The sequence below is a fragment of the Chelonia mydas genome, chromosome 2, assembly GCF_015237465.2.
Source record: "Chelonia mydas isolate rCheMyd1 chromosome 2, rCheMyd1.pri.v2, whole genome shotgun sequence".
Classification (NCBI taxonomy): Eukaryota; Metazoa; Chordata; order Testudines; family Cheloniidae; genus Chelonia; species Chelonia mydas.
Window position 1 is genome coordinate 132,649,805 of NC_057850.1, and position 16,648 is coordinate 132,666,452.

At 43.4% G+C, this 16,648-nt stretch overlaps 1 protein-coding gene and 1 long non-coding RNA gene across 3 annotated transcripts in view; one reads left to right on the plus strand and one right to left on the minus strand.

The window, feature by feature from the left end:
- The window catches only part of LOC122464587, a 64,180-nt gene extending 61,059 nt beyond the window's left edge, over positions 1 to 3,121 (minus strand). Inside the window, exon 1 of the long non-coding RNA XR_006288767.1 lies at positions 3,014 to 3,121. This is a non-coding gene — a long non-coding RNA (uncharacterized LOC122464587). The remainder of the gene's footprint in view (positions 1 to 3,013) is intronic.
- An 8,140-nt stretch (positions 3,122 to 11,261) lies between these two features.
- ANKH (ANKH inorganic pyrophosphate transport regulator) overlaps positions 11,262 to 16,648 on the plus strand; it is a 148,118-nt gene continuing 142,731 nt past the window's right edge. The window contains exons 1-2 of one of the 2 annotated variants that reach the window (XM_007065026.4): positions 11,262 to 11,558; positions 11,985 to 12,128. In XM_007065026.4, coding sequence (XP_007065088.3) covers positions 11,550 to 11,558; positions 11,985 to 12,128 — 153 coding nt within the window. In that variant the 5' untranslated portion in view covers positions 11,262 to 11,549. Of the gene's footprint in view, positions 11,563 to 11,984; positions 12,129 to 16,648 lie in introns of both variants that reach the window. The other variant, XM_043540244.1, reaches the window with a different exon arrangement.

Genomic DNA, 16,648 nt, shown 5'->3' on the forward strand with positions numbered 1-16,648 from the left:
TCTTCTCTTTCTAAAACAAGCAACTTTCATAACATCATGGCATTTTACATGCAACTCTGATTGATACTCTGAATTGGTGCTACTATCTGCCCAAGACATCAAAAAGCAGTACTATACCTTTAAATAAAATGCTCACCAGTACTTCCAAGCCCTTGGAATGTTTTAGAAATTCTTTCATAGCAAAGGAATATATTAGAGAAGTTTTTATTTTTAACTATACAACACTAATAAATCATGTTTAGATACCAGAATGTTGTTACCTACTATGAAATATGCTAGCATATTCATTGTTTTATCATACATGCTATACAACAGTGATGTTCACCAGGGATTGTCTTAATGACACAAATATCATCTCGGTTTGGCAAGCCCAACATGCAGGAGTATGTACATCAAATTTAATGTTAAAGGTAAAATGGAAAGATTCCAGACAATGAGTGGCGGGATTTAAACTTTGTAACATACCCATCATCCATTTCACAATGATTCTTCACTGTTTTGGCTAAGACCCCAGAATCAATAAGGGAAGATACATAATTTCATTTTCCTCTCCTCAAATTGTTGTGAGGCACCTCGTCTTCTAGCCATTTTCACATGCTGCTGCTGCCACCTAGGGTGACCAGATAGCAAGTGTAAAGAATCGGGACAGGGGTCGGGGGGTAATAGGTGCCTATATAAGAAAAAGCCCCCAAAATCGGGACTGTCCCTATAAAATCGGGACATCTGGTCACCCTACTGCCACCACCACTCTGCTATGTGTTCTGACCTCCTGATGCCAGGCCAGCCTGTACTGTACTACTCATCAACCCTATTGGTTTCTGCTGCTGTGCTCTCCTACATGTCTGTTACACCCACCCATTAAGGGAGAAACATAGGTTTCCTTATACCAAGGACCAAATGTGGGAAGCAATGTGAGACAAAAACCGAAAAAGCAGGTCCTCAAAACTCTCCATCCAGCTAACTTAGGCCAGGTCTGCACTACAAATTTTTGCTACTACAGCTATGTCGGATAGGGGTGTGAAGAGGTATGATTTGTGACCACCACAGTTGTGTCAGCAAAAGTCCTTAGTATAGACACAGTTACAACAGTAAAACTGTGCTCTTGCCAATGTAACTTATTGTGTTCACTGGGTCTGGAACAAGTTATACTGGCAAAAGCAGTTTTGCTAGTAAAAGCTGTGACTATAGTAGGAGTGCTTTGCAGGCATAGCATGCCAGCAAAGCCTTTCAAGTGTAGATCAGGCCTTACAGTGACCAGGCCTTAGAATTCATTCCTTTAGTGCAATAAGCATTTTCTGTAGCCCCACTGGAAGGGGTCCTGCAGCCCTGCCTTACCCCACTGCAGTGGTGTTCCTCACCGAAGATCCTATTGAGCCAGAGATTAGCCTGGGAAGTTCATTCGCCACATGGGTTTTCACAGTCCCAGCCGTGATAACATTCTACAGGGTTCAGGACAGAACTGGGTGACATAAACTGACCATGAAGCCCATAAATGAATATTTCTGTATTTGTTTATACACAGTAACAAAAATTAAGATAGGCAAAGAACTCTACACCACAAAAGATGTAGAATGTGTCATACAGTAAGCAGATTCCCCACCAGACACCTCTTACTACTAAGGGGAAAGGATAGTGGTCAGTGTGGGCCCTAAAGAAAGGCAGCAGCAACCAACATGTGCTTCACAGAACCCTCTATTGCCTCTCCAGGACCTCTTCCTCCACTTTTAGGATTGGGACCCAAGAAAGGGCATGAGGTAATACACAAAATATAGTATCTGAAATATATTCCCTCCTCTATTCAGAGGGAACTGCAACCCTTAAGTCAAGCTATATGTATAGTTTTTGAACACTTCTCCCCTTATAGGTTAATTGAAAAGCTTTAACTACAGAAACAGAATGGACTTACTGTGAAGTTTGTAGAAGCTCCTAGGTCAATGACAATGGGCAAGCATTGACTGTTCCAGTCACACAGCATTGGCTCAACCACTCCCAGTATGGGACTTGGGACTGAGGCCACTAGGGACTCACTCCAGTCAAAAGGGATGTTAGCATCCCAGCAACAGACACCATCTCTCCCCAACTTCACCAATCAGCTGAGGGTGGGGCGGCATTTTGTTATATTTATTTAATTTGTGTGTATTTAGTGTTCACCGCTGTGGAATTGGTTGGGTCCTCATTTATTTAATGTCCCTGACTCTTTTGCCTGTTCTCTTTACCATCTTCTAATTTGTCCCTATCCTTTCCAGGAATAAAGTGTTGTTTATCCTTATCTTGTCTGTTCCTGAATCCCTATTCTAATTGTAATGTCCTAAAAGTCATAGGGGTAATTAATTTGTGCACATAGGGTGTGATCCATGAAGCAGTTTAGGCACCTAAACTACAGAATCAATCCCTCTCTCTCTTTCCCAAGACTATTTAAGTATTTATCCTCAGTCATTGTGGGAGAGAGAGATTCTGTCGTCAATGGTTAGGACACCTGCCTGGAGTCCCCCTTCTCCAGTCACAGTGGAATAACTTCAGCAGGAGAAATTGAGGGAACACCCCCCCATCAGAATATCCCATAGGTCAGGGGTTAGAGCACTCTCCTGGGAGGTGGGCCCCCTGTTCAAATCCTTTCTCCCCCTCGAGCAGAAAGAGGGAATTGAACCTGGTTCTCCCACAGCCCAGGCAAATACTCCAACCATCTAGTTAAAAGTGATGGGCTGGGGAGGGGTGGAGGGAGGGTAGTTGCACCACCTCCCCCAGCCATATTGTGTGTACTGAGGCAGGCACCTAATCCATTCCACCGAGAAGTGATTTAGGCACCTAAGCCACCTGATCCCAGGTGAGAGGTTCCCAGTTGTGGATCACAAGCAGTGATAGGTGCCTCCCTACAGCCTTGGCTTAGGTGCCTACCTCCACAAGAGGGACAGGGCTTAGCACACGCCCCCCCCCCCATCAGCATCTTCCATTGGCTATTTGAGGTAGCTCCATGCCTAGTATATTGGCTTAATCCACTTCAATGAACCCTTACCTCAGATCCTTGAGTCAGAGAAACCAAACTTGTGGTCAGAAAGACTAGGTCTCTAAAGCCCAGATCTGTGGCCTGTAGGCTTCTCATCTCTTCTCCTTTTCCTGTTTGGATAGCCAAGTCCGAAGGACAGATGCAGGGTGCCACTTGATTGCACTGGTTTGGCTGTGAGCTCCAGACTATCACTTAAAGGGGTAGTATACCCCACCACAAACAAATTCTGCATGAGCTTCTATGCCTTGAGTAGTGTACACAAGCTGGAAGAGGAGTAGAAACAACTCCATATATCCAACAAGCAGAAGAAATTAATGAGGTGAAGAAAAGGAGAAACAAATGTGGACAGAAGAACTTAATTGTTTATTTCATTATTTTATTATAGGAGGCACAGATAGCATTGCCCGTTAAAGTTGCCCAACACTTTACAAAATGGGGCATTAATTAAATATTCGGAAATAAATTACAGCTGTAGGGATCCAAAGTCCACTCAAGTCAATAAATACGATCTGCTGAATGACTTTAAAGCCCTGATGCTGCAAATGCTTACACATGTGAGCAGTTCTATTATGCTTAATAAAACTACTCGTAAGTTTTTGCAGGATTGGGCGTAACTGTTAGAGCTGGTAGAAGTAATTACTGCACCTCCAGATAACTAACGCTAGGAGCTATGATATTAAGTTTTTAAATGCTATAACTTTGGGGTCTTTATTTTTGTGTGCAGGGTATGGGGTATTTGTTTTTCATAGGCAATGAAAGGGCATAATCCTCAAATATTAGTCAACCCAAAAATTTCAAACTGTAAATTTCAACCATGAATTACATATGAAAGGAAATGTAAAAAGGTACACCTTTTCTTACCTTTCTGCAACACAAAAACAGCACAAAGATTTTTCCTAAAATTTAAAAAATTCCCTCCAAACTGAAACCAAGCAAAGACAGTTTTACCTGGAAAGGAGATTTTTTTCTCTCCAGAAATAAATGCATATGTAAAAATAGGGACTTGTAATCAAAATCCTTATGTAACCTTACTTATACTGTAGATTTTGCTTTCAGGATCATAAGCCTGTGGAAATACTTCACCTACTGTGGAAATGCAGCCACTTCTGGGGTGAAACATGGCTCCAATTAATAACACATAGCATAGCAATGAAACTCCAAAAACAATTTGATATGAGAGAATTAAGTAATGGGTGGTCTCTTTCAGGTAAACTCAGCCTTCTCCTCAAAGGCTGTGAAGCTTCCCTTGGAGGGGGAGGCAGGAGTGAGCAAGGAAAGAGACCTGTTATATGGATCTTCCGATGATATATACCTATATGAGGGCTGTCAAGCGATTACAAAAATTAATTGTGATTAATTGCATGATTAAAAATATTAATCAGAATTAAATTCAATTTTTATATATTAATTTCAATTACCACACAGAATACAAAGTGTACAGTGCTCACCTTATATTTATTTTTATTACAAATATTTGCACTATAAAAAACAAAAAATTGTATTTTTCGATTCACCTCATACAAGTACTATAGTGCAGTCGCTTTATCATGAAAGTTGAACTTACAAATGTAGAATTATGTACAAAAAAAACTTCATTCAAAAATAAAACTATGTAAAACTTTACAGCCTACAAGTCCACTCAGTCCTACTTCTTGGTCAGCCAATCGCTCAGACAAACAAGGTTGGTTACAATTTGTAGGGCATAATGCTGCCTGCTTCTTGTTTACAATGTTACCTGAAAGTGAGAACAGGCGTTCACATGGCACTGTTGTAGCTGGCATTGCAAGATATTTACGTGCCAGATGTGCTAAAGACTCATATGTCCCTTCATTCTTCAACCACCATTCCAGAGGACATGCTGCCATGCTGATGATTGGTTCTGCTTGATAACGATCCAAAGCAGTGCAGATTGATGCATGTTTATTTTCATCATCTGAGTCTGATGCCACTAGCAGAAGGTTGATTTTCTGTTTTGGTGGTTTAGGTTCTGTAGTTTCTGCATCAGCGTGTTGCTCTTTTAAGACTTCTAAAAGCATGCTCTACACCTCGTCCCTCTCAGATTTTGGATGGCACTTCAGATCCTTAAACCTTGGGTCGAGTGTTGTAGCTATTTTTAGAAATCTCACTTCGGTACTTTGCGTTTTGCCAAAACTGCTGTGAAAGTGTTCTTAAAACGAACACGTGCTGGGTCATCATCCAGGACTGCTATAACATGAAATATATAGCATAATGTGGGTAAAACAGAGCAGGAGACGTACAATTCTCCCCCCAAGGAGGACAGTCACAAATTTAATTGACCATCATCAGCATGGAAGCATGTCCTCTTGAATAGTGGCCGAAGCATGGAAGGGGCATAAGAATGTTTAGCATATCTGGCCTGTAAATACCTTGCAACGCCAGCTAGAAAAATGCCATGCGAACGCCTGTTCTCACTTTCAGTTGACATTGGAAATAAGAAGCAAGCAGCAGTATCTCCCGTCAATGTAAACAAACTTGTTTGTCTTAGTGATTGGCAGAAGAAGAAGTAGGCCTGAGTGGACTTGTAGGCTTTAAAGTTTTACACTGTTTTGTTTTGAGTGCCATTATGTAACCAAAAAAATCTGCATTTATAAGTTACACTTTCACAATAAAGAGATTGCACTTCAGTACTTGTATGAGGTGAATTGAAAAATACTATTTCTTTTGTTTATCATTTTTACGGTGCATATATTTGTAAACAAAAATAATAATATAAAGTGAGCACTATTAACTTTGTATTCTGTGTTGTAATTGAAATCAATATTGAAAATGTAGAAAAATATCCAAAAATATTTAACAAATTCCAATTGGTATTCTATTGTTATAAGTGCGATTAATTTTTTTAATTGCAATTAATTTTTTTGAGTTAATCGCATGAGTTAACTGCAATTAATTGACAGCCCTACTCTATATACCTATATATCTATCTATCTATACATACACACGCACATATACCCTTCTTTAGAGGACCTGCACAATGACCCACGAGGCCACTACAATATTTGGGCAGGATTTGTCTCCACATCTTCACTCAATCCACAGCCTGGGGAGAAGGAAAAGGTTTCCCCTCTCTGTACATCTTCCCAGTGGACTTTGCCCTGTGGTTAGCACCTCAGTCAGAATAGTACCATTTTCATTACTTGGCACTATATAGGTGTCAGAATGTGGTGGTGTAAATTCAAGGGTATATTTGTGTCTCTACCCCAGCTCCTGCTTTTGCACTTGTTTCTTCTCATCCTCAGTTGCTTCAGACCTCAATGTTGTGAAGGCCAAGACTATAACAGGGTTAAAAAAAGAGCTAGATAAATTCATGGATGATAGATCCATCAATGGCTATTAGCCAGGATGTGCAGGGGTGGTGTCCCTAGCCTCTCTTTGCCAGAAGCTGCGAATGGGCGACAGGGAATGGAGCACTTGATGATTACCTGTTCTGTTCATTCCCTCTGGGGCACCTGGCATTGGCCACTGCCGGAAAACAGGATACTGGGCTAGATGGAGCTTTGGTCTGACTCAGTATGGCCGTTCTTATGTTCTCTCCTGCTTTACCCCCATTACTTCAGCTCCCCCCTACCATACTGTGACATTGGAACCTGCCTGCAGGGGATGCAGTACCTTTATGGTTTTCCCACACCACGTCTTCCACCTCTAAATCCTTGCCCACTGCCCCGCCCCTGAATCCATCTTCCATTTGAATCCCTCTTCTTTCATTTCCTTTTAACCATCAACTCATTTCTACATTTCCTCAGCTTGATCACACATCTTAATTTCCATTGCTGCTTGACACTGAGAGCTGTCAGCATCTCTACAGGAAGTGGTATGGGAGAACCCCAAAGTAAGAGAATTCACACAATCCCTAAAAGTTTTTGAAAGTTCCTGTGAGTAGCAAAACATTTTAAAAGGTTTTGCTACATTCCTCCCTTCATCCCTCCCAAAAGAACAAAATCTTAGTTTTACAAGGAAAATCACAAGGGGTTCTAAACGCTATTAGATGATGAGGGTACATCTTCACTGCGAAGAAAATCCCACGGCACAAAGTCTGACAGCCTGGGTCAATTCACTTGGCCTTGTAGGGCTTGGACTGTGGGCTAAAAGAAATGGTTACTTGCTGTAACTGTGGTTCTTCAAGATGTGATGGAGACGTGTATCCACTTAGCTGTGTGCGCACCCAGCGTGCCAGAGAATTTTGCCTAGTAGTACCCATAGAGGGGTGGTGCTCATGCCTCATGGCCCTAGCCCCTCCCTTGGCTATAGGAAGTGGCGCCTCATATATCCCCCAGCCCTCAGGTCCTTCACACCGAACGCTGAGAGATGAAACTGCAATGCAGAAAGGATAAAGGGTGGCTGGTGGAATACATGTCTTTTTCACATCTCGAAGAACCACAGTACAATGAGTAACTGTTTCTTCTCTGAGTAGATGCAGCTGTGTATTCAACTTAGGTGACTCACAAGCAGTTGTGGCTTAGGAAAGAATACAGGTAAGTATACCATCCGGTTCAAATGAAACTGAGAAACCACTTTAGACAAAAATGTGGGGTGTGGTAATAAAGTCACCTTGTTTTTGGAGAATTGTGTATAAGGAGGCCCTGCCATCAGAGCCTGCAACTCACACTCTCCTTGTGGATGTTATCACTACCAGGAACACAGTTTTCTGACACAAGAGTAGAAAGGTGCTCAAATGGAGGTCCCATCAGTGCTGCTAGGACCATGCTAAGGTTCCACAGAGGAACTGGCTCTCAGACCAGAGGATGTAGACAAAGAAACCCTTCTAAGAATCTTGCTACCATGGGTTTGGAGAAGACTGACCTTCCCTGAATAGGGAGATGAAATGCCGATATCGCTGCCAGATGTACTTTCAGTGAACTAAGAACAACTCCCAACAACTAAGGTTGTAGCAGGTATTCCAAGATGTCCTGGATGGAAGCCAGCATTGGTTGAATTCCACAAGCCAGTGACCACATGGGTCGCTTTAGAGACCTTGAAGTAGTGCAGAGTCTCATCTGTTTTATCCTGAAACGGCACCTGGCCATCACAGGGCAGATCCTCAATGGACTGCTGGATATCAGGAGCAATGCCTGAATTCTGCAGCCAGGAGGACCTCCTCATGGTCACTGCGGAGGCCATCACTCTGGCTGAAGTATCCAAGATATCCAGCGGGGACTATAAAGAAGTTTTAGCCACCAAGCAGCAAATGTCTGAAATTCCTGTCTCGAGGTCACAGCAGCTGGTCTGTGAATTTAGACATAGACATCCAGTTGACAAAGTCATACTTGGACAGCAGTGTCTGCTGATTAGTAATTTGTTTTTGCTAGGAAGAAGAAGTGTAAACCTTCCTACCCATCAGGTACATTCACTTAGAGTCCTTTGCCTTGGGACTGGACTTACACCTGCCCTGTAGGGCTCTATCATTCACCACAGTTACGGCCAAGGAATTTGAAGACAGATGGGAACAAAACCCCTCAAATCCCTGCATGGGAACAAAGTAGCACTTTTCTATGCGCTTAGCTGCAGGTGCTATCAAAGGCGGTATGCTCCAGAGGACCTTAGCAGGCTCAAAGAGTGCATCATTAATAGGGAGGGCGACTCTCACAGGGGCTGATGGTTAAGGGTATCCACTAACATGTGAGTGTTCTCCTGCAGAAACTCTGCTTGAATACCCAGCGAAGCAGCCAGGCACCACAACAGGTCCTGGTATGGCTTGAAATCCTCCGATACCAAAGGAAAGGAAGAGCCCGACACCGCGGAATCATCTGGGGACAAGGATGAGGCAGTTAACTGTGCCAGAGCCAGATCCTGCTTGAGGCCCCTGGGGGCCGGAACCGGAGTCAACTCTATAGGTCTCTGACCTGTCTGGATGGTGCTGGGAAGAGGTTGGTGGGACCTGCTTCATCCCACACACCTGCATTCACCCCGTGCTGATTCATGCTCCTTTTGGAAAAGGAAGATAAGTCCCCACGGGACCTGGAGCAGTCTTGGTTGGTTTTACATGATCTTTTCCTAGGCACACTCAACAGGAAATACCCCTCTGTGGAGAGGCAACACAGCAGGCTAGCCCCGGGGTTGGGGGAGGCCCTCCAAGTTGCTGCTTGGCTTGTACTGAGCGTGCTCAATAACATCTGCTGAAGCCACTGCCTTCCTCTGCCCCCCATTATTGGCAGGTACGGGGTGTCTTTGCCTCCGTCTCTTCAAAGAGGCACCAGCTCCAGCACGCGAAGCGGCAGCACGCTTAGAACCAGAGGATGACCTGCCATCTGACGAGGGCCTCAGTGCTGAAGCAGGCAGCATGGCCTGTTCAAGCAGGTGCTGTTTCAGATGAAGACCCCTTACCACTTGAGTCCATTCCATGAATGATCTGCACCTCCAACACTGCTCCATGATGGGAGCTTCACCTAGAGCAGCAAGCACAGCACATGGGGATCGTTATTGGTGATTCCCCCCGTCCACGACGGACAATGTTTAAACCCTGGTGAGGGAACACAAGCTGCAACTAACACTAAATCCTACTAACTCTGTACTAGTGGTACTAATGAACTATATACAACTCAAAAAAAGTCACTGAATAAAGGATTATGAGGTGGAAAACTACACAGAGCTGCAACTCCAGTCATGGGAGGTAAGAAGGAACTGAGGGTGGTCAGGGTCGAGCTGCTTCATTAGCCAAGGGAGGGGCTACAGCCATGAGGTGGGAGCACCGCTCCTCCATGGGTACTGCTAGGCAAAATTCTGCAATTCCAGAGCATGCACACATGTACTTGAAGAAGATATAGCAATGTATACATTCTCAGAGGCTGGAGCTCAGACACTGAGATCCTTCCCCAGTCACTGGCTTTCAGAGCCTGGGCTCCAGCCCAAGACCAAACATTTACACTGCTATTTTTAGCTCTACAGCCTGCTCCATGAGCCCCATGCAACTGACCTGGGCTCTGAGATGTGGTGCCATGGGTTTTACTTTGTAGTGTAGACATACCCTGGTTCTTCCACCTCTAGGGTAACACCCTCAATAGAAATTGGAAAGTCCAAGTGTCTTACATATATCAATTAAAAATTGAGAATTAAGTCCTGCTTTTCTCAGTGGTTAACTGCATTAGTCTTTATCTTCTAGAAACGAGCCAGGGTCCAACAGTGCTCCCAGTGAACAGATATTCCATTGCTTTCCACGTGAGCAGGCTTGGGCCTCCAGACTATAAGCAAATGGCACATTTTATTGTTCAGAAATTAAACTGACTTTGAAATATTAACACATCTTGGTCTCCATTTATTTATTATTTTATGTGGTTTATCAGAACAAAAACTCTGGGTCAGGCATTTTCTGACCCGTAATGACTAGCGAGATTAAGGACTCCCCCATTCACTACTTTGCCTCACTTCTGTAAATCCTCCAGCCAGTCATTAACAGACAGGACGTGCCTTTTCCATCAGGCACTGCTTACATTCTACAGTATTCTACAGTAATGGTCAAACGCACACGGTGAAGGCCTTATTAACATGCAATGCAAGTTTGGGGTCCCACTTTTGAGAGGGGCCTGTGTAGACACGCAGCTTGCAGGCCAGCTCACTCTTTCACACTTTTACAGTGGAACAAGAGAGGGAGGCAAGTGGGCAACTCACAGATGAAGTCCTGCTCCAAGCACTGTAAAGCTCCACTTTTGCCTGAGACATCACAAATCCTAAAACCAGGCCGGGGGTGGGGGAGAAGTTTACAGACTCGTGTTGGTACAATGCATGGAGGAACAGAATACTGGACACTTCTGCTGACTGTAACTCCATTATGTGGCAGTGCCCTGGAACACAGCAGAGGGCTTCAACAGATGCCTGCTAGATGCAGACATGTATGTACACACAGAGACGCAGATACTGGACATGCACAATCACCAGGGTTACATACCCATGAATGTACACACGCTGCACTTACGTACAAGCTGTGGCAATGTGCACACCCCCAAAACCACAGCTCCTGTACACAAACCGACACCTGCCCTGTACATACCATGCGCTCTGTGCTGTGAGCCTGTGTGTGGAAAGTATGTTTTGTGTATGTGTATCATGCCTATGTCTAGTGTGTATGTGCATACGTACAGCGCTTGGAGGAGACTGCACACTTACACACACACAGTCACTCGTGCAGCCACACTCGCTGTACACCTACGTGCGCACGCTTGTTTACAGTCCCGCTGGGCAGGCACCGGCGGCCTGTCTGTCTCTCTCTCTCTCTCTCCTGGGCGCGCTGCAGCAGCTGGAGGTGCTGCTGTGCCCGGCGGCCGGCGTTAGGAGGAGCAGCGAGATGCCGCTCTCTCCCCTCCTCTCCTGAAATGAGGCCGGGTGTGTGTCAAAACCCACGTGTTTGGCGAGGCAGACGCCGAGAGAGGAGACGTAGCTGGGCCGGGGCGCAGCGTCTCCCGCCTCAGCCCGCTTTCTGCACCGCCGAGGCGGCCGCCAAGGAGCCCCAGCCGCCCTCCTGCGTCCCTCTCCTCCCACAGCCTGGGGAAGGAGACGGCGGCGGCGGCGAGACAGCCCGGCTCATCCTGCCCCCATGCCGGTGGTTGGTTTGTTTTTGTTCCCACCCCTGCTCCCATCCCCCTGCTGCCGGCTAGGCTAAGCCAGGGTACCTACCTCATTTTTGTGTGGGTGCCCTAGCTCCTATAATGGAAAACCCGCCCGCAGACATTTCTGGTGGTGGTGGTGTCCCTCCTCTTTTCCCCCCCGGCAGCGGCGGCGGCAGCAGCAGCAGGTCGTTGTTGTGTGGGAGGAGGGCAGCAGGGATGGACTTGATCTTTTGGATTTCTTGCTAAGACAGCAGCGCACCGCGCAGAGCGAGCGGAGGAGGAGGAGAGAAGAGACCGCTTTGCTGCTGCTGCTGCTGGCGCTAGGTGCAGCGCCTCCCCCAGCCAAGCCAGAAGCTTGATTTTTAGGGGGCCTTTCTTTTCTCTCTCCTTTTCCTTCTTTCCCCATTCCTCCCCCCTTGCAGTGTCCCTGCTACGGCAGATGTGTTTGGGGTCCTCGCACAGCTGGGACTATGGTGAAATTTCCAGCGCTCGCCAACTACTGGCCCCTGATCCGATTCTTGGTCCCTTTGGGCATCACCAATATAGCCATCGACTTCGGGGAGCAGGTAACTCGCCGGACGCCTTTTACCTTTTCTAGACATAGCCAAATGCAGCCATCCATCGCTGGGGCTAAGGGATAAATTACTGTGCAAGCTGCTGCTTTGCAAATGTGCCTTGTTAGGATCCCTATTGCTGACTGTTGACAAAACACCCTCTGTATTTATTAGTCTCTTCCCTGGGAGCCTAGGGTCGCTGATGGCAATGTACAGATAGGCTGTATTTGATTGGCAAATGTGGACTTTTCTCTGCCAGAACATCCATAGGAGACTAAAATAGGGTGCACTGTGATCTATAGGTATCCCCAGAGGAATTTGCAGGTAGCCGTTTGCAGAAAACAAACAACATTGCAGCTGCTTTGCCCAGTGCATCACAAAATTTTGCCTGAGTGCAGAATATCGATTGTCTCATTTATTTGGGGGTGTGGACTCTCTGTTTCTTTTTCATCTCATGGTTGCTTTTGGGTTTGAAGTCTCCCTGCTGTGGTTGTGTTTTGGAAAGATCTGTTTACTGCTTGTTTATTATTCATCAGACTTTTTTCTGCTTTCCACCATTAATGTTAAAACATGATCTGTTTTGAACTCTAGTTTGATGCATGTAGAAGGACATCCTTTTAGTGCACTCAAGGATTATGTAATTTGGGATTACATAAAGCATTTGTCTATATTTTAATTTAAAACTACTTTTCCAAAAACCCACTGTACAGTATTTTTGCTTAATTTGTGGGAGAAAGGGGATTTTTAAAAATCCCCTATTGCAAAACATGTAGCAGGTTGGGCTGATTGAGAATATTTAAACAGACATTGATCATGGTTATAGAAATATACTAGAGAGATACTGCTAATTCCTGCTTGTTTGGGGCTTTGCTGGGGTGCAGTTATAACTATTGATTTTGTGGTGGTGTGAAGGGGCCTAATTCCCTCTCTCTCATACAGCCTGCTTTATCTTGTTCTTTTACCTCTCTCCATGTGGCGTCATTGAAAAGCTGGTGCTGCTGCAACCTCTTCAGCAGACAGTGAACCATTTGTAGGCAGTAGTCCCTGCCACCTTATCAGTGAAGCACTGTGTTTAGGAAACTCTTACAAGATGCTGTGTAATGATATTGACAAAGGATGGATTAAATCAGTGGGGGAAAAAACAAACAAAAAAAATAGGGTAGCATTCTCTGCATTAGTATAGACCGCAAGAGAGAATCTCTGAAATGTGAAGTGCTAAGCATTTAATTGATAACAATTTACTGAGCTGACTTTCTAACTCTGTTTACCTTGAATACTCTTTGTATTGCTTTCTTTGTCATCATTTTTAATTCACAAATTTAGATGCCATGGTATGAGAATCTGAGAAGAGTAGCATAGAGAGCACTGGAATCTATTGCTAACAAACTTTGAAATGAATTAAGTCAATTGTGAACAAGTGTGCCCACTTCATCCTAATTAAAGTTCCTCAGTATTGCTGATTTAAAGCTCTTCTTTGCCTTGGACACCATCTAAAATAAGGCTCACTGTATTTCCTCACTTTTTATCACAGCCTATTTACTTGGCACAGTTTGCTGTGCCAGAAACATAACCACAAGTGTGTGGAAGCCCCATGCAACAAGTGCGCTAGCTGAATGCCCCCTAACAACTTCCATCCTTGTGATAAGTTACTATTCTGTCAACAGACAATCTGGTTCCTTTTAGGCAATTCTTATACATAAAATCAGCATATGCACCTACTCCTGCATTCCTTACTCAGGCAAAGATATATTATATTCAATATATTAGTGAATTTGCCTGTGTAAAAAGTGCAAGATTGGGCACAATTCTATTACAATGGAAAATAGATATAAGAATTAACTATTTGCCAAGCGGCAAAGAGTCCTGTAGCACCTTATATCCACCGGACGTATTGATTGGAGCATAAGCTTTCGTAGGTGAATACCCACTTCACCCACGAAAGCTTATGCTCCAATACGTCTGTTAGTCTATAAGGTGCCACAGGACTCTTTGCTGCTTTTACAGATCCAGACTCACATGGCTACCCCTCTGATATTTGCCAAGATATTTCATTCTTATTCTTGTTTGTTTTTCTTCTACTTTTAAACAAAATCTTTATTCTAAATATAAGCAATAAAAGATATTCAAAATATTTTGATATATACAATTTGTTCTTGTCTCACACAAGGACAACTTACTCTACCAGTCAGTTTTTCCATAAATCCCACTCTCTGCCTCCTGACAAAAAAGAGAAAACAGGATAGAAGAAAATGAAGAAAAATGTGATTCAGAGGTACAAATACACAATTTGCCTTATACAAGTAGGGTGTGATTCATAATCCATGCCAGTCAGAAGAAAGCCTTGCATTGATTTCAGTGCTCTTTAGATCAGATCAGAACTATCAACATTAACAAGTAAATCACAGAAGAGCTCCTTGAATGTTGAGTGTTCAGTACACTCTTGCCACCAACATCCCAAACCCCACTTACACTGGGAAAATGAGTATTTGGAACATGCACGTTAAAAATTATTTATGCAGCTTTTTTAAATGGTGCTGAAAATGGTGGTCTCACTGCCGTGGACAGGGTTGATCAAGTTCAACACTCTTTGCAGCAAGGCATGCTAGATACCTGGTAGAATGTGATTTTGGACACCATCACAGCATGGGATGCCCTTCCAGGGAGTTGGGTTAATCAGCTGCTTCCCAGCTGATGGGACAGAAGGCCAACAAGCTGCTCACTTAAAGGGGGATTGCTGCAGGGAGCAGAGAGGTTCCTGCAGGACATTGTGGATCAGGAAAAGGATGAGGAAAGGGGTCTCCCTACACCAGCTAGGTGGAAGACTTGGCTGGGGATACCTCCTGAGTGATGTCTTCAGTGATGATTAACTGCGTTTTAGCAATAAGTGCATCCCTGATGAAAAGGGAATGAAATACTGACACTTGTGGGAGCTTCATTAATATACTGGCTGGTGAGTTGGTTTATCCCCTCACATGAGTGGGGAAACTGAGGCAGAAATGATAATTTTATTCTTTTGTTGGCAATTCTTATGCCAGAGCTTGTCCTATTTTTGATATGTCGTGTCTGCATTTTTTCTCACAATGGATGCTACATGATTATCAGGCTAGTATTGTTGAGCAAAAATAGGCTTTCCAGAAGATAAAGATTTGATGAGCCAGTCGTCTGATCACTCCCTGCTGTGGTAATAATTTTAATAATAGGGCAAAATCAGAATAATTGTATACATAATAAAGGGTGTGCCAAGGGACAGCTCAGAAAAAGCTACAGTACTTCCCCTTGTGTACTTATGCTTAAGAGAAGACTGCTAATATAAATCAGTCAAATTAGCATGAAGGGAAGTTATTCCCTATGGCTAATAATCTCTAAAAGAGGCACAGAAGAACTTGTAGGTCAGATATAAGATTACTGTATAAAAATTAGCCTAGTAATATGCATTGGCTGAACAGATTGAGCAGTCATTGAAAGAATACTGTAGATCATAAGACTTTTGATACAGCTTCTCCATCTGTTTCCATGAGTAGAAATATTATTTGGGAGCACAGCTTTCAAAGCAGAGCCCTTTCAATAAAATGTAATGCCAGTTTTGTGAAATGTGAGGCAAGTGACTAGTGTCTAAACTCTCTTTTTTGCTTAACAGAATTTTGTGGGATTTGAGATATTTTTATCATGTGGCTAAGTACAGGGAGGATTATACAGCTAAGAAATTGCCACATCTTTTGTTTGTCCTCTGCTGTCACTAGATAATTATTTGGCAGGTGATTTAGGAGGGGACTAAAGAACTTTGTGAGAATTGTACATTGTGGAAAATTAACAATAAGGGGTATTAAGTATTTTCAGAAGACTCAATGATTATGGGTGTACTATATGAACAGTATATTTTTAATTATAATTCTGTATCGTGTTTAGGATGTAAAAACATGTTACAGTAATATCAGTGAGAACTAATCAACTCACCCCTTATAGTCTGTTCCAGAACCCATGAACCCCTTTGAAGATATTTTCATTGACCTTAAGGACCTGATCCAGCATTCTTTGCTTTTTGGGACAAGACTGTGATTGAAATCTAATCAGCTAATCTCATCTCAGTCTTCCTTACATCTGAGAAAAGTTTACATCTGAATTTTGTTTATACTAAAAAACTGTAATATTGCAGTATGAATACAGAATGACTGAGAAGTGGAGAGAGGGGGAAATCACAATAATAGCTCTAACCCGTTATTCCTATTTGCTCTGTTTTTATGCTGATTTAAATGTACTTAAAGAAAGCATAACATAAATGTTTCATTATGTTGAATAAGGTTTTGGGGGGCTTTTAAGAATGGATCCCAACAAATTTTGAACTCCCTCATTTTCTGCATCATGTATTATACCACTACATTTTGATGTAATAACACCACTATTATCACTTTTCATCCAGGGAGCTTCAAAGCACATCACATAGATAAGCATCATTATACTCATTTTACAAATGGAAGTGTTGCTAACTCATGATTTTTATCATGAGTGTCACGGTATTTGGTGTTTTATTTAAG